The sequence below is a fragment of the Hypanus sabinus genome (assembly GCF_030144855.1).
Source record: "Hypanus sabinus isolate sHypSab1 chromosome X2 unlocalized genomic scaffold, sHypSab1.hap1 SUPER_X2_unloc_7, whole genome shotgun sequence".
Lineage (NCBI taxonomy): Eukaryota > Metazoa > Chordata > Chondrichthyes > Myliobatiformes > Dasyatidae > Hypanus > Hypanus sabinus.
Window position 1 is genome coordinate 246,045 of NW_026779007.1, and position 27,746 is coordinate 273,790.

A 27,746-nucleotide genomic window follows, 5' to 3' on the forward strand; every position below is an offset into this window, starting at 1 on the left:
TTCAGTGGTGATGACCGACCTGTGGTTGCAGGAAAAAGCACAGGACTGGACATTTTACGTCACAGGGTGGAAAATGTTAATTTTTCGGCAAGGTCCTGATTTCAACAGCCCTTCGTGAGAAAACCTTAATGACTTGACCCATGTCTGTCCCGTTTCCAATAGAAGGCCTGGTCTCCTTCACTCTGAATACAGATCAGATGTTGATACTTTTTTTTGCATCAAAATAAGATTTAAATAAAATATTCAGAATGATAAAACGTGCCAATACCTTTACCCAATGAATTTACCTTCGTTGTCTATGGGGTATTCTGTTGTCTGTTGTCGCTCATGTGCCCCCTGGGGTGGTGTACAATAATTGAGAGGCTTCCTCAGCCAACACGGCCTCTCCCAGTCGAGCAGTAGAGGGACACGATAGTTCCACTGGTGTCCCTGTAGTCTGGAATGTGCCGGTCTGCAGCATTCCTGTACGACAGAGGTTCCCAAACATTTTTATGCCAAAGACCAATACCAGAAACCCTGGACCCCAGGTTGGTAACACCTGCTCTCCGGACATCTCGATGTGATGGCAGGCCAACAAGTTTCGGGGGTCTTTCCCCGAGTTGATGATCTTCCAGCAGCACTCGCTGTCCGTTTTCTTGCGCGTCCTGGGAACAGCCCGAGGATCAGTGAGCCTTCTGTCACGCAGCTGCTGTGACAAAGGCCCATGAATCTTTCGCCAGCCCACAGTCCGCAAAGAGGTGAGTGACCGTCTCGTCTCCACTGCAGTAATCTCGGGGCAGCGTGCTGTGGGAGTGATCTCCGGGCATGCAGTGAGGACCAGACTGGGAGGGGCCCTCTCGCCGGCAGTTGGTAAGACCTGGTGATGAGGCATTCTGCCATATGGTCTGGACTGTCTGCTCCGGGAACCACTCCACTGTGTCCATCCAGTCCTTCTCCTGCAGTAACTGCAGTACATTCCGTGCTGACCACTGTCTGGTGTTCTTGTGGTCAAAGCTGCTGGTCTGAAAGAACTGTCACCAGTTTCATGAACACAAGGTTCACATGGAGAAGCTTCCTGATTGAGACAGACACAGTGTCACAGTGTATTTACAGGGTAGGGGCAGGAATGATGTTTCCCCTGGTTGGGCAGTGGAACCAGGGATCACAGACTCAAAATCTGAGGTCACCTCAGCAGGACTGAGATGAGGAGAAATTTCCCCAACACAGTGTGTGAATATTTGGAATTTTCTCCACAAGACTTCTAAATTAAACGGACATATTTAGGGGCTCGGCGATGTTGGGAACGTTGCAGGAAAGTGGCGCTGGGGTCAAAGATCAGCCATGTTCTGAGTGAGGGGAAGAATAGTGCAATGGGCCGAATGGCCACGCCTTCTCCTGTTTCTTATTTTCTAAATCACGAGTTTACCTTTCCCCTTGGTCTTCAGTCTGTCGGATTGCACAGGGGGGCGGTGAGAGCTACGGAGATCCATCAGCAGCCGCTGCGGTTATTTCATACTCTTGTTATTTATCGCTGTTTCTCTGTATTTGGTTCCCTTCAGCACTCTGGCTGATCTTTCACTGCCTGCTTCTGTTATGGTTACTATTCTATATTTTTTCCAAGTATGTCCGCAGGAAAACGTTTCTCGGGATTGTATGTGGTGACTTATCTGGACTCTGATAATAAAATTTATTTTGAAATTTGAGTTTCGGGGATTTTCCTTTAATTCTGAGAACAAACTGTGACTGACATCTCCAGCTCCCAGCAGTAGCCCGTCCTCTCACACACACAGCCAATCAGCGATCACCGCTGGGAGAGGGATACCCTCATTGGCTGAGGGGTGTCAGTGGGCGTGACGTTGTTTGGACCGGGACCGAGTGGGCCGGAGACCGGGAGCTGCGCCTCGGGTTTCGGCTGCACCACCGGCGGGTCGTGAATCCTTTCGAAGGCAGAGCTGAAGCGACCGGCGGAGATTCCGTGAGATGTTTCAGCTACACGGAGGCGCCCGGCCTTTCCCCGCCGAGGATCGGGGCCTGTTGTCTGGAGTTGTCTCCCAGACCCGTCCCTTCCTGCTGGGAGACGGGAGCTGCCCCGCAGCGGCTGCCGGTGGATCTCCGGAGCTCTCACCGCTCCCCTGTGCAATCCGAACGGCTGAAAACCAAGGGAGAACAAGGGGCAAAGGTAAACTCGTGCTTCAGAAAATAACCAACAGGAGCATGTCTGGCCATTCGGCCCGTTGCGCCTATTCTACCCTTTCCTCAGAATAGTCCTTTATTTTTAAATCTTTTTTTTGAGTTTAAACAAACATAAATGAAACACGAATACAAAGAGCTTGAGAGTACGTAATTAATAGGTTAAGGTATAAATAGAAATAGATGATAATAACCTCCCAAACTCATAGTGGTTACAAAAAAAGAGGAAAAAAATGAAAAAGAATCCTAACCGACATGGGCCATTGCATTATATCGATTATACACAGTAGCGTCAATAACTCCGCACCTCCACCCAAATAATTAAGGACAATAAAAGTCAGGTTCAGGAAAAGTCAGTTTAGTTTATATGAAAATGTTGAATAAATGGTCTCCAAGTTTCTTCATATTTAACTGAAGGGTCAAAGACAACACTTGTAATTTTTTTCTAAACTTGAACAAGAAATAGTTTGAGAAAACCACTGAAATATAGTTGGAGGATTAATTTCTTTCCAATTCAATAGGATAGAACTTCTAGCCATTAATGTAACAAATGCAATCATCTGCCGGGCTGGGGGGGAGGTGATAAACGACTATTATCCACCATTGGTAAACCGAAAATTGCAGTAATAGGATGTGGTTGCAAATTTGATATTCAGAACTGTTGAAATAATACCAAAAATATCTTTCCAATAATTTTGCAAACAGGGGCAAGACCAGAACATGTGGGTCAATAAAGCGACTTCAGAATGACATCTGTGACAGGCTGGATTAACATAAGAATAAAATCGAGCGAGTTTATCCTTGGACATGTGAGCCCTATGAACAACCTGAAATTGTATTAGGCATGTTTAGCACAAATAAAAGAAGAATTGATTAATTGTAAAATGTTCTCCCACTGCCCTGTGGGTATAAGACTATGAAGTTCTTTTTCCCATTCCTTCTTAATTGTTTCTGATACTCCTGGCTGTATTTTCATGATCATATTATAAATAATAGCTACTAAACCCTTCTGACAAGGATTCAGAGCCAGAATTTTTTTCTGTAATGTCCATTGGACATAATTTCAGAAAAGACTAACATTCAAGAAATTGCTAACTTGCAAGTATCTAAAAAAAAATGAGTTTTAGGCTGGATAGCTGTTCAAAGGACATAAAACTGTTATCTAAAAATAGATCACGAAAACATGTTATACGTTTTGTTTTCCATAACACAAAGGCTTAGTCCATAAAAGAGGGCTGGACAAAAAGTTAGATATAATAGGGGTTGATAAGATAAACTTATTCAAGCTGAAGAATTTACGAAATTGAAACCATATTCTTAGTGTATGTTTAACTACAGGATTAGTTATTTGTTTATTTGGTTTAGATAAAGCAAAAGGAGGCAAAGATCCTAAAATAGAAAACAATGAGAAGTCTTGTACAGATTTACACTCCAAATTTACCCATTGTGGGCAAGGTACTACAACCAATTCTCGTGTCCAAAATATTAAATATTGAATATTAACTGTCCAATAGTAAAATCTCAGGTTTGGCAAAGCAAAACCACCTTCCTTCTTAGGCTTCTGTAAATATATTTTACTTAATCTAGGATTTTTATTCTGCCAGACATACGAGGGTATTTTGGAGTCAATAATATCAAAAGAAGATTTAGGAATAAAAATTGTTAATGCTTGGAATAAATATAAAAATTTGGGTAATACTATTATCTTGATAGTATTAATTCAACCAACCAATTACGGAGATAATGGGGACCACCTGGTAACGAGTTGCTTGATTTGTTCAATTAAAGGTAAAAAATTAACTTTAAATAAACCCTTATGTTTCTTGGTAATTTTAATACCCAAATAAGTAAAATGATCTGTGACAACTTAAAACAGTAAGTGTTTATAAATTGGAACTTGCATATTTAATGGAAATAATTCACACTTATTAAAATTCAGTTTGTAGCCAGAAAAGCTACTAAACTGAGCAAGCAAGGATGAAACAGCAGGAATAGATCTCTCAGGGTCAGACATGTATAGTAGCAAATGATTAGCATATAATAATATCTTATAAGTCCCTTACCCACGGGTAATACCAAAAATATTAGGTGATTCACGAATGGCAATGGCTAAAGGTTCCAAAGCAATGTCAAATAATAGAGCACTTAAAGGGCAGCCTTGCCTCGTACCACGGGACAACTGAAAAAAAGGAGATCTTTGATTATTGGTAAGAAGTGAAGCCAAAGGTTTATAATACATTAATTTAATCCATGATATAAATTTCAAGCTAAAATTAAAATTCTGCAATGTATTAACTAAATATAGCCATTCAAATCTATCAAACGCTTTTTCAGCACCTAAAGAAATGACATTCTAGTATTTTAGATGAAGAAGTATAAATTATTTTAATTTATTTTCTAATGTTAAAAGATGTATAACAGATTTTAATAAATCCGGTCTGATCTTCAGAGATAATTTGAGATAATACATTTTCTCATGTAGTGGCCAAAATTTTGGTAAAAATCTTAGAATCCGTATTCAGCAAGGATATTGGCCAATAGGATGCAAATTCAGAGGGGTCTTTATCTTTTTTAACAATTGGATTAATGGAGGCATCATAAAAAGATTGTGGTTATTTACCTACAGTTAACGCATCTTTAAAAATTTTACAAAGCCAAGGAGCGAGTATAGAAGAAAAGGATTTAAAAATATTCAGCAGTATAACCGTCTGGACGAGGGGCTTTACCTGAATTCATTGAAAACGGGAGTGGGTTCCCCTTTCCAGACCCTGCCCGGGGACTTGTGCCACTCCTCAGGGTTATATATGGAACCTCTCGGACACGGACAGGGAGTGGGTTCCCCTTTCACAGGCAGACGCTCGATGGTGACCGGGAGCCACCAGAGGGGCTGATGTAATACAGGCCCTGGCACGGTGGGTCACTGAGGTAAGGGAACCCATTTGAATGACAGCCCGACTGCATGCGGATTTTGAGAATTTATCTGATAACTGCAGAGAAAAGGAGAATCCCTTGCGTACTTTATAGCTCGTTTTAAGGATACGTGAGAGTCCAATGCCGGCAAATCCCTGGACAGATCAGTGTGTCCAGCTGGCAGTGCAGACTTTTCTAAACCTTCTCAGACCCAAGCCTGCCCACTCCTGTAAGTTAACTAATCTCAATTCGCTGTGTCAGACCTGGCCCCGGGTGACATAAATTCTGATGAATAGGGAGCGCAATTGACTCTTTAAAGGGACTGTGGAAAAGCGAGAGTGTGCACAGAGAACTGGTAGTGAGGAGATGGAGTTTGGGTCCCGACGAAGAACCCAGAACGGGTGGCAGGATCGTGCGGATGGTGCAGATGAAGAGGACACTTGGCTAAGGACAGAAAAGGAGTTTGTAGAAAGAGGGGACATTAGGCCGGAGACTGTCGCACTGGAATCACAGACAAGAATAATAAGGGGCAGGAAGTGATTCTGGGTGACAGTGATACTCGATAGTGTACCACATTTACTATCCACAATTCCTTCGATCCCGGCTAGGGCAGGCCAGAGGGGACAGATCACAGTGATACTCGACAGAGTACCACATTTACTGTCCACAATCCCTTTGGTCCCGGATAGTGCAGGCCAGAGGGGACGGATCACAGTGATACTCGACAGAGTACCACATTTACTCTCCACAATCCCTTTGGTCCCGGATAGGACAGGCCAGAGGGGACGGTGATACAGGCGGCTGTGATCAGGCTCACCATACAGGCAGGCTCTTTTCTCACTGCTGTAATCAGGTAGAAGGTACAAGAGCCTCAGGACTCGCCCCACCAGGGTCAGGAACAGTTACTACCCCTCAACCATCAGGCTGTGGAACAACACAGGATAACTGCACTCACTTGATGTCCATAGAGTTGCTCCCACAACAAATGATCGTACTGGGACTGTCTCAAAATGAGTGAAACAAGAGGTGGTTTAACTGAGACAGATTGTATTCCTGTCTCAGAATTAGAGAAATATAATCTCACAAGATATTTAAAGTGGATGTGCTGGAATGATGTTTCCCAGAAGGTGTGGAACCAGCACTCACAAACTCAGAATACGAGGAGAACTGAGCAGGACTGAGGTTAGGAGAAATGTCCTCACCCAGAGTGCAGTGAATCATTGCAATTATCTCCACAAGGTTTCGAAATTGAATAGACATATCCTGGGGCTCAGCGGTGATGGAAAGTTGCAGGAAAGAGGTGCTGAGGTCAAAAGTCAAGCATGTTCTGAGTTGAAGGACAGTGGTAGCGCAAGGGGCCGAATGGCCACGCCTTCTCGATTTCTTGTTTTCTGAAACACTCGGTTACCTTTGTGCCTCACTGTTTCTTGTCCTGTCAGATTGAACAGGGAGAGCTGAGAGCACCGGACATCTATCGGCAGCCGCTGCGGTTATTTCATGTTCTCATTGTTTACTTGCATTGGCGAAGTTTGTTGTCTTCTGCACTCTGGTTGATCTTTCAGTGATCCAGATATAGTTACCATTCTGTAGCTTTGCTCTGCATGTTTGCAGGAGTTGTTTGTGGCGACTTATATGTACTCTGTTAGTTTTTGGAATCGTCACTTGGGGAATCTGAGGTGGAGGAGTATTTGGGGCTTATTTTAAATTATACATAGATATTATCCAAATAATGTTTATTTGACAAGGGTTAATTCTGATATTGAGACTAACTGTTCTTTTTGTGGTTGATATCCAGAGGATTTATTTCATCTGTTTTGGGATTGTGAATATGTTAAAACATTTTGGTTTGATGTTTGTCAATTTATAGATTAATTTATTAATGTGGATTTTACTTTTTGTTTTGAAAATGTCTTATTGGGTTTACTAGTAATACCAAATCTCACAGGGATCATTTCTCTATCATAAATCTTTTGTTAATTTACAGCAAATTTTGTATCCATAAATGCAAACACAGCAATAAGAAACCTTCATTTAGATTTTTACCTCAGACTTCAAACTATACGTTTATACTCTGAACACTTCCCTTAACCAGAAACCTGTAAAGACTGTACAAATCTGTCAATATTTTGTGTTATCTCTGTAAACGTTCTTGTTTTGTGACTCCTCTTAGATACAGTCCCTTCTGTCCAACAGTATTTAGAGCGGATTTCCTTGTTTATTTGTATATTTAAAGTTAATGGTTATATATTCGTTGCTGCTTTTGTGTGTTTCCCTGGCTTTGTTAGCATATGTTTAGTGTTTCTGTCTTTGTGTTCAATAAAAATTTAAAATATTAAAAAGTAATTATAAAATTTACTTTGAACTTTGAGCCTCGGGGAACTTGCTATGAGTCTGAGAACAAACGGTGACTGACATCTCCAGCTCCCGGCAGCAGTCCGCCCTCGGACACACTCACAGCCAATCAGCGAACACCACTGGGAGACTCTTGCCTCCATTGGCTGAGGAGTGTCAGTGGGCGGGACGCTGGGCGGACCGAAGTTTGGAACCGGGAACGAGTGGACCCGGTGAGAGACCCGAGATTGGGAGCAGCTCCCCGGGTAAAGGCTGCAACAGCGGCCGGAGTTTTGAACCCTTCCGATGGCGGAGGTGACGATTCGGGCGGAGATTCCGTGAGATGTTTCAGCCACACAGGGGGAGCCCGGTCTTTCCCCGCCGTGGATCGGGGCCTGTTGTCCGGAGTTTCCTCCCGGTCCTGTCTCCTGCTGCTGGGATCCGGGAACTGGCCCGCAGCGGCTGCCGATGGAGCTCCGGAGTGTGAGCGCTCCCCTGTGCAAAAGGACAGGCTGAAGGTCAAGGGAGAACCAGGCGCAAAGGTAAACTCGGACTTTAGAAAAAGGAAACAGGAGCAGGCCACTCGGCCCGTTGCGCCTATTCCACCTTTTCCTCAGAGTAGTCCTTTCTTTTTAAATCTTTTTATTGATTTTAAACAGACATAAATGAAACATGAATACATGAGCTTGAGAGTACATAATAGGTTAAGGTATAAATATAAATACATGATATTAACCTCCCAAACTCATAGTGGTTACAAAAAATGGATAAAATAAGGAACCCTCCCCCCCCCCAAAAAAAAGGAAAAAATCCTAACCGACATGGGCCATTGCATTATATCAATTATACACAGTAGCGTCAATAACTCCGCACCTCCATCCAAATAATTAAGGATATTAAAAGTAAGGTTTAGGAAAAGTCAGTTTAGCTTATATGAAAATGTTGAATAAATGGTCTCCAAGTTTCTTCATATTTAACTGAAGGGTCAAAGACAACACTTGTAATTTTTTCTAAACTCAAACAAGAAATAGTTTGAGAAAACCACTGAAATATAGTTGGAGGACTAATTTATTTCCAATTCAGTAGGATAGATCTTCTCGCCATTAATGTAACAAATGCAATTATCCGCCAAGCTGGGGGGGGGGATAAACGACTATTATCCACCATTGGTAAACCTAAAATTGCAGTAATAGGATGCGGTTGCAATTTGATATTCAGAACTGTTGAAATAATACCAAAAATATCTTTCCAGTAATTTTGAAAATAGGGGCAAGACCAGAACATGTGGGTCAATGAAGTGACTTCAGACTGACATCTGTCACTGGTTGGATTAACATAAGAATAAAATTGAGCGAGTTTATCCTTGGACATGTGACCCCTATGAACAACCTTAAATTGTATTAGGCATGTTTAGCACAAATAGAAGAAGAGTTGACTAATTGTAAAATTTTCTCCCACTGCACTGTGGGTATAAGAGAGTGAAGTTCTTTTTCCCATTCCTTCTTAATTATTTCTGATACTCCTGGCTGTATTTTCATGATCATATGATAAATGATGGCTACTTAACCCTTCTGGCAAGGATTCAGAGCCAGAATTTTTTCTATAATATCCATTGGACATAATTGCAGAAAATACTCACATTCAAGAAATTTCTAACTTGCTGGTATCTGAAAAAAAAAGAGTTTTAGTCTGGATAGCTGTTCAAAGGACATAAAACTGTTATCTAAAAATAGATCACGAAAACATGTTGTAGCTTTTGTTTTCCATAACACAAAGGCTTAGTCCATAAAAGAGGGCTGGAAAAAGAATTTAGATATAATAGGGCTTGATTATTCAAGCCAAAGAATTTATGAAACTGAAACCATATTCTTAATATATGTTTAGCTATAGGATTAGCTATTTGTTTATTTGGTTTAGATAAAGCAAAAGGAAGCGAAGATCCTAAAATAGAAAACAATGAGAAGTCTTGTACAGATTTACACTCCAAATTTACCCATTGTGGGCAAGGTACTACGACCAATTCTTGTGTCCAAAATATTAAATATTGAATATTAACTGCCCAATTGTAAAATCTCAGGTTTAGCAAAGCAAAACCACCTTCCTTCTTAGGCTTTGTAAATATTTTTTACTTAATCTAGGATTTATATTCTGCCATACATACGAGGATATTTTGGAGTCAATAATATCAAAAAAAGATTTAGGAATAAAAATTGGTAATGCTTGGAATAAATATAAAAATTTGGGTAATAATATCATCTTGATAGTATTAATTTGACCAATGACAGAGATAATGGGGACCACCTGGTAACAAGTTGCTTGATTTGATCAATTAAAGGTAAAAAATTAACTTTAAATAAACCCTTATGTTTCTTGGTAATTTTAATACCCAAATAAGTAAAATGATCTGTGACAACTTAAAACAGTAAGTGTTTATAAATTGGAACTTGCATAATTAATGGAAATAATTCACACTTATTAAAATTCAGTTTGTAGCCAGAATAGCTACTAAACTGAGCAAGCAAGGATGAAACAGCAGGAATAGATCTCTCAGGGTCAGATATGTATAGTAACAAATCATCAGCATATAATAATAAATTATAAGTCCCTTACCCACGGGTAATACCAAAAATATTAGGTGATTCACGAATGGCAACGGCTAAAGGTTCCAAAGCAATGTCAAATAATAGAGGACTTAAAGGGCAACCTTGCCTGGTCCCACGGGACAACTGATAAAAAGGAGGTCTTTGATTATCGGTAAGAAACAAAGCCAAAGGTTTATAATACATTAATTTAATCCATGATATAAATTTCAAGCTAAAATTAAAATTCTGCAATGTATAAAACGAATATAGCCATTCAACTCTATCAAACGCTTTTTCAGCATCTAAAAAAATGACATTCTGGTATTTTAGATGAAGAACTATAAATTATATTAATAAATTTTCTAATGTTAAAAGATGAATAACAGTTTTTAATAAATCTGGTCTGATCTTCCGAGATAATTTGAGGTAATGCATTTTCTAATCTGGTGGCAAGAATTTTAGGAAAAATCTTAGAATCCGTATTCAGCAAGGATATTGGCCGATAGGATTCACATTCAGTGGGGTCTTTATCTTTTTGAAGAATTGGAGAAATGGAGGCATCATAAAAAGTTTGTGGTTATTTACCTACAGTTAACGCATCTTTAAAATTTTTACAAAGCCAAGGACCAAGTACAGAAGAAAAGGATTTTAAAAATTCGGCAGTATAACCGTCCGGACCAGGGGCATTACCTGAATTCATTGAAAAAGGGAGTGGGTTCCCCTTTCCAGACCCTGACCGGGGACTTGCCTGCACTCCTCAGGGTTACATATAGAACCACTCGGGCAGGGACAGGGAGTGGGTTCTCCTTTCCAGACCCTGCCGGGAGACTGTGCCACTCCTCAGGGTTATATAAGGAACCTCTCGGACAGGGACAGGGAGTGGGTTCCCCTTTCCAGACCCTGCCCGGGGACTTGTGCCACTCCTCAGGGTTATATCTGGAAACTCTCGGACGGGGACAGGGAGTGGGTTCTCCTTTCCAGATACTGCCCGGGGACTTGTGCCACTCCTCAGGGTTATATATGGAACCTCTCGGACAGGGACAGGGAGTGGGTTCCCCTTTCCAGACCCTGCCCGGGGACTTGTAACACTCCTCAGGGTGAGATATGGAGCCTCTCGGACGGGGACAGGGAGTGGGTTCTCCTTTCCAGATACTGCCCGGGGACTTGTGCCACTCCTCAGGGTTATATATGGAACCTCTCGGACAGGGACAGGGAGTGGGTTCCCCTTTCCAGACCCTGCCCGGGGACTTGTGCCACTCCTCAGGGTTATATATGGAACCTCTCGGGCAGGGACAGGGAGTGGGTTCTCCTTTCCAGACCCTGCCCGGAGACTGTGCCACTCCTCAGGGTTATATAAGGAACCTCTCAGACAGGGACAGGGAGTGGGTTCCCCTTTCCAGACCCTGCCCGGGGACTTGTGCCACTCCTCAGGGTTATATATGGAACCTCTCGGACAGGGACAGGGAGTGGGTTGCCCTTTCCAGACCCTGCCCGGGGACTTGTGCCACTCCTCAGGGTTATATATGGAACCTCTCAGACAGGGACAGGGAGTGGGTTCCCCTTTCCAGACCCTGCCCGGGGACTTGTAACACTCCTCAGGGTGAGATATGGAGCCTCTCAGACAGGGACAGGGAGTGGGTTCCCCTTTCCAGACCCTGCCCGGGGACTTGCGACCACTCCTCAGGGTTATATATGGAACCTCTCGGGCAGGGACAGGGAGTGGGTTCCCCTTTCCAGACCCTGCCCGGAGACTTGTGCCCTTCCTCAGGGTTATATATGGAACCTCTCGGACAGGGACAGGGAGTGGGTTCCCCTTTCCAGACCCTGCCCGGGGACTTGTAACACTCCTCAGGGTGAGATATGGAAACTCTCGGACAGGGACAGGGAGTGGGTTCCCCTTTCCAGACCCTGCCCGGGGACTTGTAACACTCCTCAGGGTGAGATATGGAAACTCTCGGGCAGTGACAGGGAGTGGGTTCCCCTTTCCAGACCCTGCCCGGGGACCTCTGCCACTCCTCAGGGTTATATATGGAACCTCTCGGACAGGGACAGGAAGTGGGTTCCCCTTTCCAGACCCTGCCCGGGGACTTGTGCCACTCCTCAGGGTTATATATGGAACCTCTCGGACAGGGACAGGGAGTGGGTTCCCCTTTCCAGACCCTGCCCGGGGACTTGTGCCACGACTCAGGGTTATATATGGAACTTCTCGGACAGGGACACGGAGTGGATTCCCCTTTCCAGACCCTGCCCGGGGACTTGTGCCACTCCTCAGGGTTATATATGGAACCTCTCGGACAGGGACACGGAGTGGGTTCCCCTTTCCAGATCCTGCCCGGAGACTTGTGCCACTCCTCAGGGTTATATACGGAACCTCTCGGACAGGGACAGTGAGTGGGTTCCCCTTTCCAGACCCTGCCCGTGGTCGTGCCACTCCTCAGGGTTATACATAGAACCTCTCAGGCAGGGACAGGGAGTGGGTTCTCCTTTCCAGACCCTGCCCGGGGACTTGTGCCACTCCTCAGGGTTATATATGGAACCTCTCGGACAGGGACAGGGAGTGGGTTCTCCTTTCCAGACCCTGCCCGGGGACTTGTGCCACTCCTCAGGGTTATATATGGAAACTGTCGGATAGGGACAGGGAGTGGGTTCCCCTTTCCAGACCCTGCCCGGGGACTTGTGTTCCTGCTCAGGGTTATATATAGAACCTCTCGGACAGGGACATGGAATGGGTTCCCCTTTCCAGACCCTGCCCGGAGACTTGTGCCACTCCTCAGGGTTATATATGGAACCTCGGACAGGGACAGTGAGTGGGTTCCTCTTTCCAGACCATGCCCGGGGACTTGCCTGCACTCCTCAGGGTTATACTTGGAAACTCTCGGGCAGGGACAGGGAGTCGGTTCCCCTTTCCAGACCCTGCCCGGGGTCTTGTGCCACTCCTCAGGGTTATATATGGAAACTGTCGGATAGGGACAGGAAGTGGGTTTCCCTTTCTGGACTCTGCCCGGGGACTTGTGCCACTCCTCAGGGTTATATATGGAACTTCTCGGACAGGGACAGGGAGTGGGTTCCCCTTTCCAGACCCTGCCCGGGGACTTGTGCCACTCCTCAGGGTTATATATGGAACCTCTCGGACAGGGACAGGGAGTGGGTTCCCCTTTCCAGACCCTGCCCGGGGACTTGCCTGCACTCCTCAGGGTTGTATATGGAAACTCTCGGGCAGGGACAGGGAGTGGGTTCCCCTTTCCGGACCCTGCCCGGGGACTTGTGCCACTCCTCAGGGTTGTATATGGAACCTCTCGGACAGGGACAGGGAGCGGGTTCCCCTTTCCAGACCCTGCCCGGGGACTTGTGTTACTGCTCAGGGTTATATATAGAACCTCTCGGTCAGGGACATGGAATGGGTTCCCCTTTCCAGACCCTGCCCGGGGACTTGTACCACTCCTCAGGGTTATATATGGAACCTCTCAGACATGGACAGGGAGTGGGTTCCCCTTTCCAGACCCTGCCCGGGGACTTGTGCCACTCCTCAGGGTATATCTGGAACCTCTCGGACAGGGGCAGGGAGTGGGTTCCCCTTTCCAGACCCTGCCCGGGGACTTGTGCCACTCCTCAGGGTTATATATGGAACCTCTCGGACGGGGACAGAGAGTGGGTTCCCCTTTCCAGACCCTGCCCGGGGACTTGTGCCACTCCACAGGGTTATATATGGAACCTCTCGGACAGGGACAGGGAGTGGGTTCCCCTTTCCAGACCCTGCCCGGGGTCCTCTGCCACTCTACAGGGTTATATATGGAACCTCTCGGACAGGGACAGGGAGTGGGTTCCCCTTTCCAGACCCTGCCCGGGGTCCTCTGCCACTCCTCAGGGTTATATATGGAACCTCTCGGGCAGGGACAGGGAGTGGGTTCCCCTTTCCTGACCCTGTCAGGGGACTTGTGCCACTCCTTAGGGTTATATATGGAACCTCTCGGGCAGGGACAGGGAGTGGGTTCCCCTTTCCCAGGCAGACGCCCGAAGGTGACCGGAAGCCACCAGTGGGGCTGATGTAATACAAGCCCTGGCACGGTGGGTCGCTGAGGTAAGGGAACCCATTTGAATGACAGCACGACTGGAAGCGGATTTTGGTGAATTTACCCGATAACTACAGAAAAAAGGAGAATCCCTTGCGTACTTTATAGCTCGTTTTAAGGATACGTGAGATTCCAATGCCGGCAAACCCCTGGACAGATCAGTGTGTCCTGCTGGCAGTGCAGACTTTTCTAAACCTTCTCAGACCCAAGCCTGCCCACTCCTGTAAGTTAACTAATCTCAATTCGCCATGTCAGACCTGGCCCCGGGTGACATAAATTCTGATGAATATGGAGCACAATTGACTCTTTAACGGGACTGGGGAAAAGTGAGAGTGAGCACAGAGATCCGGTAGAGAGGAGATGGAGTTCGGGTCCTGACGAATAACCCAGAACGGGTAACAGGATCGTGCGTATGGTGCAGATGAAGAGGACACTTGTCACACTGATACTCGACAGAGTTCCACATTTACTCTCCACAATACCTTTGGTCCCGGATAGGACAGGCCCGAGGGGACGGATCACAGTGATACTCGACAGAGTACCACATTTATTCTCCACAATCCCTTTGGTCCCGGATAGGACAGGCCCGAGGGGACGGATCACAGTGATACTCGACAGAGTACCACATTTACTCTCCACAATCTCTTTGGTCCCGGATAGGACAGGTCAGAGGGGACGGTGATACAGGCAGCTGTGATCAGGCTCACCACACAGGCAGGCTCTTTTCTCACTGCTGTGATCAGGTAGAAGGTACAAGAACCTCAGGACTCGCCCCACCAGGGTCAGGAACAGTTACTACCCCTCAACCATCAGGGTGTGGAACAACACAGGACAACTGCACTCACCTGCTGTCCATCGAGAGGCTCCCACAACAAATCATCGTACTGGGACTGTCTCAAAATGAGTGAAATAGGAGGTGGTTTGACAGAGACAGATCGCATTCCTGTCTCAGAATTAGAGAAATACAATCTCACAGGATATTTACAGCGGAAGGGCTGGAATGATGTTTCCCATAAGGTGTGGAACCAGCGGGCACAGACTCAAAATCCGAGAACAATTCAGCAGGGCTGAGATGAGGAGTAATTTCCTCACCCAGAGTGCACTGAATCACTGCAATTATCTCCACAAGGTTTCGGAATTGAATGGACATATCCTGGGGCTCAGCGGTGATGGGAAGTTGCAGGAAAGTGGTGCTGAGGTCAAAAGTCAAGCATGTTCTGAGTGAAGGGCAGAAGAGGCGCAAGGGGCCGAATGGCCACACCTTCTCTATTTCTTATTTTTTGAAACACGAGTTTACCTTTGCGCCTCACTGTTTCTTGTCCTGTCAGATTGAACAGGGAGCGCTGAGAGCACCGGACATCTATCGGCAGCCGCTGCGGTTATTTCATGTTCTCGTTGTTTATTTGCATTGGCGAAGTTTGTTGTCTTCTGCACTCTGGCTGATCTTTCAGTGATCCAGATATAGTTACCGTTCTGTAGCTTTGCTCTGTATGTTTGTAGGTGTTGTATGTGGTGACTTATATGTACTCTGTTAGTTTTTGGAACAGTCGCTTGGGTAATCTGAGGTGGAGGAGTATTTGGGGCTTATTTAAAACTATGCATAGATATTATCCAAATAGTGTTTATCTGACGGGTTAATTCTGATATTGAAACTAACTGTTATTTTTGTGGTTTATAACCAGAGGATTTTTTTCATCTGTTTTGGGATTGTGAATATGTTAAAACATTTTGGGTTGATGTTTGTCAATTTATAGATCATTATATTAATGTGGATTTTACTTTCTGTTTTGAAAATGTCTTATCTGGGTTTACTAATTTTACTTTGAACTTTGAGCCTTTGGGAACTTGTTTTGTTTCTGATATCAAACCTTGACTGACATATCCAGCAACCGGCAGCAGCCCGTCCTCGGACACACTCACAGCCAATCAGAGAACACCCCTGAGAGACTCTTGCCTCCATTGGCTGAGGAGTGTCAGTGGGTGGGATGCTGGGCGGACCGAAGTTTGGAACCGGGAACGAGTGGACCCGGTGAGAGACCCGAGATTGGGAGCAGATCCCCGGGTAAAGGCTGCAACAGCGGCCGGAGTTTTGAATCCTTCCGATGGTGGAGGTGAAGATTCGGGCGGAGACACCGTGAGATGTTTCAATCACACAGGGGGTGCCCGGTCTTTACCCGCCGTGGATCGGGGCCTGTTGTCCGGAGTTTCCTCCCGGTCCTATCTCCTGCTGCTGGGATCCGGGAGCTGGCCCGCAGCGGCTGCCGATGGAACTCCGGTGTGTGAGCGCTCCCCTGTGCAAAAGGACAGGCTGAAGGTCAAGGGAGAACCAGGCGCAAAGGTAAACTCGGACTTTAGGAACAAATAAACAGACTTTCCGTCTTTTCCGCCTTTCACACAGAACATGCCTGATCTTTGACCTCAGCGCCACTTTCACGCAACGTTCCCAGCATCGCAGAGCCCTAAAATTTGTCCTTCAAATTTAGAAACCTTGTGGAGAAAATTCCAAAGTTTCACTGCCCTCTGGATGAGGAAATGCCTCCTCATTTCAGTCGTGCTGAGGTGTACTCGGATTCTGTGACCCCCATTCCTCACCACAGCCAAAGGAAACATCATTTCTCCCTCAACACTGTCAATACCCTGTGAGACTCTGTCTGTCTCAGTCAGACGGCCTTTTATTTCTCTAATTCTGAGACAGGCCCGGTTAGTATAATCTCTCCAAGGACACTACCTCACCTCCTAAATCAATCTGGGAAATCCCTTCATTCCCTTCATCCCACAAGCTGACTCCGGGAGGGAGACCAGACCTGTGCAGTGTTCCATGTACGCTCTCACCAGGACCCCATATACCTTCAGAGGAGATCGTTATTCTTCTATTCAAACCTTACTTCCCATTCAATGCTCTTCATTTAATATCGAACTCAAACAGTGAACAGACACAACACAGCCTCAGCCATGAATTTAAAGGGCAGGTGTTGCAACAGTTTGAGCTTCATACCGGGGGCCATGGAGCAAGCAGGGTGTCACAAAGGGAGGAATGTGGGAGTGTTGTATTCTGAGCCCAGCTGTGTGTGTTGGTGTATCAGAATCAGGTTTAATATCATCCGCATATGTGGTGAAATTTGTTCCTTTGTGTCTGCAGTACATTGCAATACATAGTAATAAAAACTATAAATTAGAACAAGTATTTATAAAATTAAATTTGAAATGTAGTGGCAAACGTGAGGGAAAATACTGAGGAAGTATTCGAGAGTTCATTGTCCTTTTAGAAATCTGACGGTGGAGGGAAGAAGCTGTTCCTGAGACATTGAGTGTCTCTTCACGGTCCTGTAGCAATGAGCCGAAGGCATGTCCTGGGTGATGGGGGTCCGTAATGATGGATGCCACCTTTTTGTGGCCTCATCTTTTGAATGTGTCCTGGATGCTGTGGTGCCCATGAAGGAGCTGGCTGAGTTTACAACTTTCTGCAGGATTTTCCAATCCGGTGCAGTGGCCTCTCCACACCAGGCAGTGATGCAACCAGTTAGAATGCTCTCCACAGTACATCTGTAGAAATTTGCAAGTGTCTTTAGTGACAGACCGATTCCCCTCAATCTCCGAATGAAATATAGCGGATGTTGTGCCTTCATTGTAACTGCATCAATATGTTGGGCCCAGGATGGTTCCTCAGAGATGATGACATGCAGGAAATGGAAACTGCTCACACTTTTCACTTCTGATCCCACAATGAGGACTGGTGTGTGTTCCCTCGACTTCCCCTTCCTGAATCCACAATCAATTCCTTTGTCTTCATGATGCTGAGTGCAAGGTTGTTGCTGTGACACCACTCAACTTGCTGATCTATCTCACTCCTGTACTCCTCCTCGTCACCGTCTGAAATTCCACCAACAATAGTTGGGTTGTCAGCAAGTTTGTAGATGAGTCTAGACACACAGACGTGGTGCAGAGAGAGTAGAGCAGTGGGCTGAGCACGCATTGTTGAGTTGTGCCGGTATTGATTGTCAGCAAGGAGGAGATGTTATTTCTGATCCACACAGACTGGGGTCTCCTGGTGAGGATCCAGTTGCAGAAGGAGGTGCAGAGGCCCAGGTTTTGGAGCTTGTTGATTACAATTGAGGGTCTGATTGTGTTGAACGCTGAGCTGTAATCAGCAGCCTGACTTGTGCATTGCTTTTGTCCGGGTGATCTAAGGCTGAGAAGAGAGCCTGTGAGATTGCATTTGCTGTAGACAGATTGTGGTGATCGGCAAATTGCAGTGGGTCCAGGTCCATGCACAGACAGGAGTTGATTCCAGTCAGGACCAACCCCCTCAAAGCTCTTCATCACAGCTGTGTGTCTGTGTGTGTGCGTACACGCTTGAAACAGTGATCCCAGTTTGATTCAGGAATCTTTCCTGTAGCTGGGGTACCTCAGAAGAGGGGTCATTGTGATGGGACGATCATTCTGATCAGAGCCAAATCATTTAGCCAGTCGATGCTGAACCTTTAGAAATTACAAAGCACATGTGTGTTTGAGAGAGTAATTTAAATGTAGAATTCAAAATTTACAAAGTAAGTTTATTATCGATTTTTACGCATGTCACCATGTTCAATCCTGAGATATTTTTTTTTCGGACAAACTCAGTAACTCAAAGAATCATGATTGAATCAATGAAAGCCCGAACCCAACATTGTAGACAAAATACAATGTGCAAAAGACAACAAACTGTGCAAATACAAAAGAAAAAAAAAAGTAATAAATAATTACCATGAACAGGTGATGAAGAATCTGTGAATGTGTCCATGGGTTATAGGAACAGTTCAGTGATGGAGCAATTGAATTTGAGTAAGATTATCTCCTCTGTTTGAAGAACTTGATGTTTGAAGGGTGATAACAGTTCCTGAACCTGGTGGTGTGGGTCCAGAGACTCCTGCACTTTCTTCCTGATGGCATCAGTGAGAAGAGATCATGTTTCACATGGTGGGTTCCTTGATGATAGTTGTAGCTTTCCTATGACAGCACACCAGAGAAATGTGCGCAGTGGTGGGGAGGGTTTTACCCGTGATGTACTGGGCCGTATCCACTACTTTCTGCAGGATTTTCCTTTCAAGGGCTTTGGTGTTTCCATACCAGGCCATGATGCAACCACTGAACATATTCTCCACACACACCTGCAGAAGTTAGTCAAGGTTGTAGATGTCATGCTGAATCTTTGCAAGCTTCTAAGGAAATGGAGATGTTGCTGTGCTTTCTTCGTAATTACACTTCCATGCTGGGCTCAAGACACATCCTGGAAAGTGATGCCACTGAGGAATTTAAGGTTGCTGACCCTCTCCGCCTTTGATCTCTGATGAGGACAGGCTCACAGATCTCCTGGTTCCTCCTCCTGAAGTCAATAATTAGCTCCTGGCTCTTGCTGATGATTGCCATAAGACCATCAGATATAGGAGCAGAACTAGGCCATTTGGCCCATCGAGTCTTCTCCGCCATTTCATTTTAGCGGATCCAATTTCCCTCTTGGCCCCAATCCCCTGCCTTCTTCTGGTAGCCCATCATGCCCTGACCAGTCAAGAAACTATCAACCTCTGCCTTAAATGTACATGAAGATTTGGCCTCCACAGCTGCCTATGATTCACTATCCATAGAATCCATAGATTCATTACTCTCTGGCTAAAGAAATTCCCCCTCATCTCCATTCTAAAGACACCCCTCTATTCTGAGGCTGTGTCCTTTGGTCTTAGACTGTCCCAAAATAGGAAACATCCTCTCCGTATTCACTTTAAAATCCTTTCACTATTTGATATATTTCAATTAGGTCTGCTCTCATTCTTTTGAATTCCACTCAACACAGGCCCAGAGCCATCAAATACTCCTCATATGACAACATATTTAATTTGGGAATCATTTACGTGAACCTCTTTTGGATACTCTCCAGTTTCAGCACATCTTTTTCTCAGATGAGTCCAAAACTGCTCACAGTACTCCCAGTGAGGCCTCACCAGTGCTTACAAAAATTTCAACATTACATCCCTGCGTTTATATTCAATTCCTCTTGAAATGAATTCTGACATTACATTTGCCTTCTTCACCAGAGACTCAATCTGCAAATTGACCTTTAGGAAGTATTTGGAAAATAGTCAGCCCTTTCATTTCTTCTACCAAAGTGCATGCTGATACCCTTTGCTGACACTGAATTCCATCTCCCACTTCTTCGCCCATTCTCCTCATCTGTTGAAGACCTTCCATAGTCTCTCTATTTCCTCAAAACGACCTGACCCTCAACCATCTTCATAGCACCTGTAAACTTTGCAGCAAGGTCATCAATTTCATCATGCACATCAGTGACACTTAACAGAAAGAGTATCAGTCCCAACACAGACGACTGTGGAACCCACTCATCAAGAGGCTCCGTTTATACCCACTCTTTGCTTCCTCTCAGTCAGCCACGGCTTTGTCCATGCTGGAATCTTTCCGGTAATACCATGGGCTCGTGGGTTGTTAAAGCAGTTTCGTTTGTGGCATCATGTCAGAAGCCGTCTGAAAATCCAGGTGAACAACATCAATCGATTCTACTTTGTCTGTCCTGCTTGTTATTTCTTAAAATAATTTCTACAGGTTGGTCAGGCAAGGTTTTCCCTTCGGGAAACCATGCTGACTGTGGCCTATTTTATCTTGTGACACGGTACTCTCAGACCTCATCATTAATAATCGACTCCAACATCTTCCCAATCACTGCGGACAGACTAACAGGCCTATAGTTTCCTTTCTTCTGCCTCTCTCCCTTCTTGAAGAGTGGTGTGACATTGGCAATATTACATTCTTGAGGAACCATTCCGGAACATTGTGATTCCTGAATGTTCATTACTAATGGGGCCACAATCTTTTTAGCCACCTCTTTCAGAAAGCCGGGGTGTACACCATCTGGGTCACGTGACTTATCTAACTTGGCCTTCCAGTTCCTCAAGAACCTTCACTCTGGTTCTGGTAACTTTGCACACTTCTGACTCCTGACACCCGGAAGTTCCACCATTATGCTGGTGTCTTCCTCTGTGAAGACAGACACAACATACTTATTCAGTCTGTGTACCATTTCTTTGTCTGCCGTCACTGCCTCTCCAGCATCGTTCTCCAGCCACCCGAGACTTTATATTAGATAAAAAGTGGGGTGTGTGTGCTTTAATTGGACAAGAGTGTTGCACCAACACACCAGACAAATCTGAAAATGTAACTCAACTCATGGACTATATTTGAGAGGCAGCAGATAGAATGAGAGAAGTGGGAGAGCAGTTCCACAATGATAACCCCTCAGTAAGTCAGTGGCCATTTGGGACTCTGGGACGATGGTGGGATACTGGTTTACATTGTACAGTTCCACAATGATAACCCCTCAGTAAGTCAGTAGCCATTTGGGACTCTGGGACGATGGTGGGATACTGGTTTACATTGTACAGTTCCACAATGATAACCCCTCAGGAAGCCGGTGGCCATTTGGGACTCTGGGAGGATGGTGGGATACTGGTTTACGTTGTAGAGTTTATCAATCATAACCCCTTAGGAAGCTGGTGGCCATTTGGGACTCTGGGAGGATGGTGGGATACTGGTTTACATTGTACTGTTCCACAATGATAACCCGTCAGGAAGCCGGTGGCCATTTGGGACTCTGGGACGATGGTGGGATACTGGTTTACATTGTACAGTTCCACAATGATAACCCCTCAGGAAGCCGGTGGCCATTTGGGACTCTGGGAGGATGGTGGGATACTGGTTTACGTTGTAGAGTTTATCAATCATAACCCCTTAGGAAGCTGGTGGCCATTTGGGACTCTGGGAGGATGGTGGGATACTGGTTTACATTGTACTGTTCCACAATGATAACCCCACAGGAAGCCGGTGGCCATTTGGGACTCTGGGAGGATGGTGGGATACTGGTTTACATTGTACTGTTCCACAATGATAACCCGTCAGGAAGCCGGTGGCCATTTGGGACTCTGGGACGATGGTGGGATACTGGTTTACATTGTACATTTCCACAATGGTAACACCTCAGGAAGCCATTTTTGGAATCTGGATGAGAGAATACGGTTTTACATTATGGAATAACCATTAGAGTAATAATAATCAGATTATGATTCTTTTACTCTTCCATGTGACCGAAACGAGGGGACAACAGGGTTTCGGGTACTCATAGGTAATGTGTGGGATATAAGGGAAAGGAAAGCCCTGAGATCTGAAGTATTTCCGCCTTAAAGACATCATTCACTTCGTAAGTTCTGATGATATTGGATGTCTGTTGTCATGGGACAACAAAGAGGAGGGAATGGGGAAATATGTACTGAACTTTACATTTTATTGTGAGTATTTGATGTGACAAAATGGAGCTGTACAAACCCCCAGTGCTGAGCTAGTATATGCGATATATGTATGTGACTAAAGTAGCCGGAGGAAACGACAAGAAATGTGCTTACTAAAGGAACTCGTGACTGCAAACACTGAACGCTGTGCAGGAATGAGGAAGTAGCAGAGACGACTCAACCGGAGATGGCAGCAACAACAAATGTATCGGGAACACGGAGCTCGCTGGGAGCAGTAACCTCGTCTCGTTCTTATGTGCAGAAGGAATATTTTGTAAACGCTGTGTTTAAAGTCCCCTCCCATCCCTGTTGAGAATAGAGGTGAACTTACCCCCTGTAGGTAATAAAGAATAAAGCTGCTTGATGAAGCAACACTCAGTGTTGGGATTGTGTTCTGTGAGTCTCAGCAGAGAGATACTTGACAGGGGGTTAAGGGTGAAAGGTGCGGAGTTTATGGGGCACATGAGGGGATACCTCTCCACTCAGAGGGTCACAGGAGTGTGAAATGAGCTTTGCCCACCCACAAAACGTCTGCCCCCGAATGAGGTGGAGTCCAAATGGCGGGTCCCTCAAATGAGCTGCTGCCAACGGGAGACCGGGGTCTTCGGGCTGGTTTGTTGCCGCCAGAGAACATGGTGTGTGCCCTTGGTGATGGACACACTGACGGTAGGTGTTGGCGCTTGGGGGGGGCAGAGTTGTACTTGTACGGGTGGGTAGAGATATCTCAGAGCCAGTAGATGCCAGACAAGGGCTCGTCCTTTATTCTGCGAGGTCCTGGTATCAGTTGTAACGGGGTTTACCTGACGGTGCAGTCTGGGAGGTCAGGGACTGGGCCGTCTCCAGTGCCAGTATAGTCACTCTTAGCTGAGCCTGGAGTGGGAGGAGGGACGGTTCCTGTTCAGATACGGACATGAACGTCCAAACCCGGGGAGACGCCATTGTCAAATTTCACCAAAAACAATCAGGCCAAACAACTTCAGGCAGAACTGGTCATGAGGACAAACAGATATCAGTACACAGAAATGACAACTTTTAAAATCATAAATAAACCAATGTAAAAACAAATTTAAAACCAGCCCCTTTGCCTGGGGATGGGTGGAATGGAAATGGTCCTGAGGCAAAGGAGGTGGTTTCACACCGTCTGCACGACTCAGTCGCCCCATTGAAGGAGTGGCAGTGGCGATTGAGTTCGCACTGAGAGGGGGATTGGACACGAAGGGACAGGCCTGATGAGAGTCGGTTTGATTGCCGAGGGGATCTGCTGTCTTGTCTTGTGGACTGGCCACTCACGGCACTGAAAGCCCGTGTTTCCCTGACACCCCCCAAACCCCCGGGTCCAGGCAGTTTCGTCCCCCTGGGAGATGAAAGAGACAGTAGATTCATCCGCTTACAACTGGGCAATGATGTGTGTTAATTATTTGGAGAATGCAGATCAAACAATTAGTGAGGTTGTGGATGTCACCTAAACCGGTGTGTGGAGAAAGTGAGGGTTGTCTAAGGTTACAGTGGGATCGAGACCAGTTGGGAAAGTGGGCCGAGGAATTACAGGTGGATCTTAGCTGTCACTCAGAAACAGTTCTTCAGGGGGACAAAGACGACTGAGACACGAAAGAGAGCTTTTCTTGGGCTCTGGATTCAAACAGACAAGACTGGTGCACTCGTTCATCTCGTTTGAATGTACCACGGCAGAATATAAGTTGTTGCTCCGCCACCCGGAGGGTGCAGTCATCAATTAGGAGCAACTTCGCACCATCCTCCACAAGTGTGACTTACCAGTCAGCAAGCATTTTAATTCTTCATTCCCAGTCCTGTTCCGCCGTGTCGATCCATGGACTCCTCTTGTGCCAAGATGTGCTCCCCTCCCCTCACCCCCAGGGTGGAGGAGCAACACATTATATTCCGTCTGGGTACCCTCCAACCTGACGGCATGAACATCGATTTCCCCTCCTGTGAATAAATTACCGTCACCCTCCTCTATGCCCCACTCTGACCTTGTACTTCTCACCTTCCTACACTCCTCCCGGGACCCTCCTCCTGCCCTCTCTCTGGTCCACTCTCCCCTCCTATCAGATTCTTTATTCTCCAGCCCACCCTTTCTTGACCTTCCCCACCCACCCGGCATCAGCATCCAGCTCGCCTCTTCCCCTCCCCCACCACATTTTTATTCTGGCATCTTCCCCCGTGCTTCTCTGCCCTGCAGAAGGCTTTCTGCCAATAATCGCCGACAGTTTATAATTTTCTATAGATGCTCCCTGAGGTGCTGAGTTCCTGCAGCGTTTTGTGTGAGTCGCTTTGGATTTCCAGCATTTGCAGACTTTCTCCTGTTAGTTCCAGAAATCGCCGTCCGTGACCAGACGATCACATGCGCATGCGTAAGGTCGCGGTGAGTTTCGCGCGTGCGCATGGTGGACAAAAGGCTCGGAGACTCGGCGGCAGGTAGGAGCGGGGATCCGGGCGGATTATTATCGTTACCGCGACCGGCCACACCTTTCCTCCGCACCCCGGGACAGTCCAAGTCCTTTCCCTCTCTCTCTACGCGGGCTCCGGGGAACTTTCTGCTGAGGAGCGCAGACGCTGGAGCCGTGGCGGATAGATGGGTCTCTTCATCGTGTAGGTTTCTGGGAAAAGAGGCAGCCATTGATGACAGGGCCAGCGTTTTCCCCATTAGTCCGTAGGCCGTATTTGGAAGCGCAGGGGGAGGGAAGGGGAGTAGATGGATCACTCGGGCACCACCGAGCACTGAGGAGCTGACCTTCCAGTCAATAAAAATGTCAATTTTTACTGTATGAAAAGAAGGAAACAAAATCCTTACATCAGCTTTAGTCCTTGTTGAAATCACCTTTGTTCCATCTTGATCTGGACCTTTCTACCTGTGAGAACTTGTTTAGTACCATTCGCTTTGGGTACATAATGATACCAATTACCTTTGGTCTGGGTAACAAGTGACCTGTAGCGTTCTCATCACAAATATGCCAATGAGAACAAGGACTGCCCTCCCCATCATGTTCATTGGCATTGCCTCTGATGGGCTCTCCACCGTCAGTCACCTGTGCGGAGGGGCAGAGTAATTTGAAACTCTCCAGGGTTTGCCATGTAACATCACATGCTCTTTGTAGTGCTGTCGTACATGACCAGAACTTGAAATAATACCAATGTTTTCTCTAATTTATTTTTCTCAGAACGTATGGACCGAGCATTTGTCTGAAAGTTAAATGTTTAAACAGCCTGAAAACAGCACGGCATCAACAAAACACCAGCTGTGCAGCAGCAAAGGCTCTCTGTATGGGAACATTTCAGTTACTGCGCAGCTCGGAATAATATGGGACAGAGAATAATACTAATGGAAGGAATCAGCCTGAGCTAAGTCACAGATTGAAATTCCCATTCTCACACAAACAGGAAATCTGTTGGGGAATTAGATGGACAGATCAGTTGCCGGCATCATGAGCAGTTGGAAGGAGAGTTTTTCCCCCAACTTGGGTTGATCCTCGCTGTAACAGTGTGATGTCAGAGTTCAGAAAGGAGATTAAAATTATTTCATAATATATCGGCTATGAAAATTAATCAGATACAGGAGCAGAATGAGGTCGTTTGGCCCATCGAGTCCGCTCCACCATTTCATTACAGCTGATCCATTTCCATCTCAGCTGCACTTTCCTGCCTTCTCCCCATTTCCCTTCCTGCCCTGACTAATCAAGAATCCATTACCCTCTTCCCAAAAATAGACCCAATTACTTGGACTCCAGAGCAACTCATAGCAGCAAATCCCACAGAGTCACCACGCTCCGGTTAAAGAAATTCCTCCTCATCTCCATTCTGAAAGAACAAAGCTCGATTTTGATGCTGCGTCCACTGGTTTTCGACTCCCCCACTCTTGTCAACATACTCTCCACATCCACTCTATCGAGATTTTTCAATGTTCGATAGATATCAATGAGGGCCCCTTCATTTTTCTGAACTCCAGTGAGTAGAGGCCCCGAGCCATCAAATGTTCTTCATCAGACAAACCTTATAAATCCTGAAATATTTTTGTAAATTTCCTTTGAACGCTCTGCAATGTAAGTACATCTGTTCTACTTAAGGGGCCTGAATCTGCTCTCAACAGTCCAAGTGAGGCCACATTTTATAAATACTCAACAATACATCCTTGCTTTTATATTCTCCTACTCTTCAACATTATTTCCTCTCTATTGAGAAAACAGTCTGCACTCTCATTGCCTCTAACAAAGTGGATGACCATACACTTCTCTGAATGATGACTTTCACTCATTGATGTCTTTTGTAAATCTTTTTTACAGGTTAGAAATGACAAAAATTGTGTACGGGAATTTTAAACAGAACAACATGTCAGTTTGCTGTCTCTGCCCAGATATTTAAGGAGTTACTAGATACTTAACAATGTACCACTGTTGATCCTTGGAGATGAAGAATTTTGTCATCACAGCTGGAAAAGTGCTTTGTGTCTGAAATGAAGTTTTCTGTTGTAACTCACTGAAATCCACTGGAACCGGGGAGCTGAGAACACACCAGCATTTGTTCACTGGAGATCAGTTCTTCAACTACATTGATTGTGCAAGGGGTTTACTACATCTGATATTTGATTTATGAATTGACAAAGAACTGTGGGAAGGGATTCACTCTTCACTCACTCATCTCACCTGCATGCACAACAGCGAGTTCACACTGATAAGATGTCGTTCACCTGCGCTGATTGTGGGAAGGGATTCCCTCGGTCATCCAGCCTACTGACACACCAGCGAGTTCACACTGGTGAGAAGCCGTTCACCTGCTCAGACTGTGGGAAGGGATTCACTCAGTCATCGCAATTGCGGAGACACCAGTCACTTCACACTGGGGAGAAGCCATTCGCCTGCTCAGACTGTGGGAAGGGATTCACTTGGTCATCTGAACTGAAGATACATCAGCGAACTCACACTGGGGAGAGGCCATTCACCTGTTCAGACTGTGGGAAAGGGTTTATTCGGTCATCTCAACTGAAGGTACATCAGCGAGTTCACACTGGGGAGAGGCCGTTCACCTGCTCAGTCTGTGGGAAAGGATTCACTCAGTCTTCTGTACTGAAGGAACATTAGCGAATTCACACTGGAGAGAAGCCGTTCAGCTGCTCAGACTGTGGGAAAGGATTCACTCATTCATCTGTACTGAAGGTGCATCAGAGAATTCACACTGGGGAGAGGCCGTTCACCTGCTCAGACTGTGGGAAGAAATTCACTGACTTATCCAGGCTACAGGCCCACCAGCGAGTTCATACTGGAGAGAGGCCGTTCACCTGTTCAGACTGTGGGAAGGCATTTACTCGGTCATCTCAAGTGATGGTACATCAGCGGATTCACACT

At 45.8% G+C, this 27,746-nt stretch overlaps 1 protein-coding gene across 2 annotated transcripts; it reads left to right on the plus strand.

Annotated features, from left to right (window-relative positions):
• The first annotated feature begins 1,842 nt into the window (after positions 1 to 1,842).
• LOC132385955 (zinc finger protein 239-like) lies at positions 1,843 to 27,518 on the plus strand. Of its 2 annotated transcripts, none has more exons than XR_009509354.1 (3): positions 1,843 to 2,158; positions 15,192 to 16,400; positions 25,569 to 25,584. XR_009509354.1 is itself a non-coding variant. In XM_059958186.1 (3 exons), the coding sequence occupies exon 3, from the start codon at positions 27,081 to 27,083 to the stop codon at positions 27,480 to 27,482; it is 402 nt and encodes a 133-aa protein (XP_059814169.1). In that variant the 5' UTR covers positions 1,843 to 2,158; positions 15,192 to 16,400; positions 26,688 to 27,080; the 3' UTR covers positions 27,483 to 27,518. The 2 variants fall into 2 exon arrangements, 1 of the variants encoding a protein (XP_059814169.1); XM_059958186.1 differs by lacking the exon at positions 25,569 to 25,584 and adding an exon at positions 26,688 to 27,518.
• Positions 27,519 to 27,746: the final 228 nt, after the last annotated feature.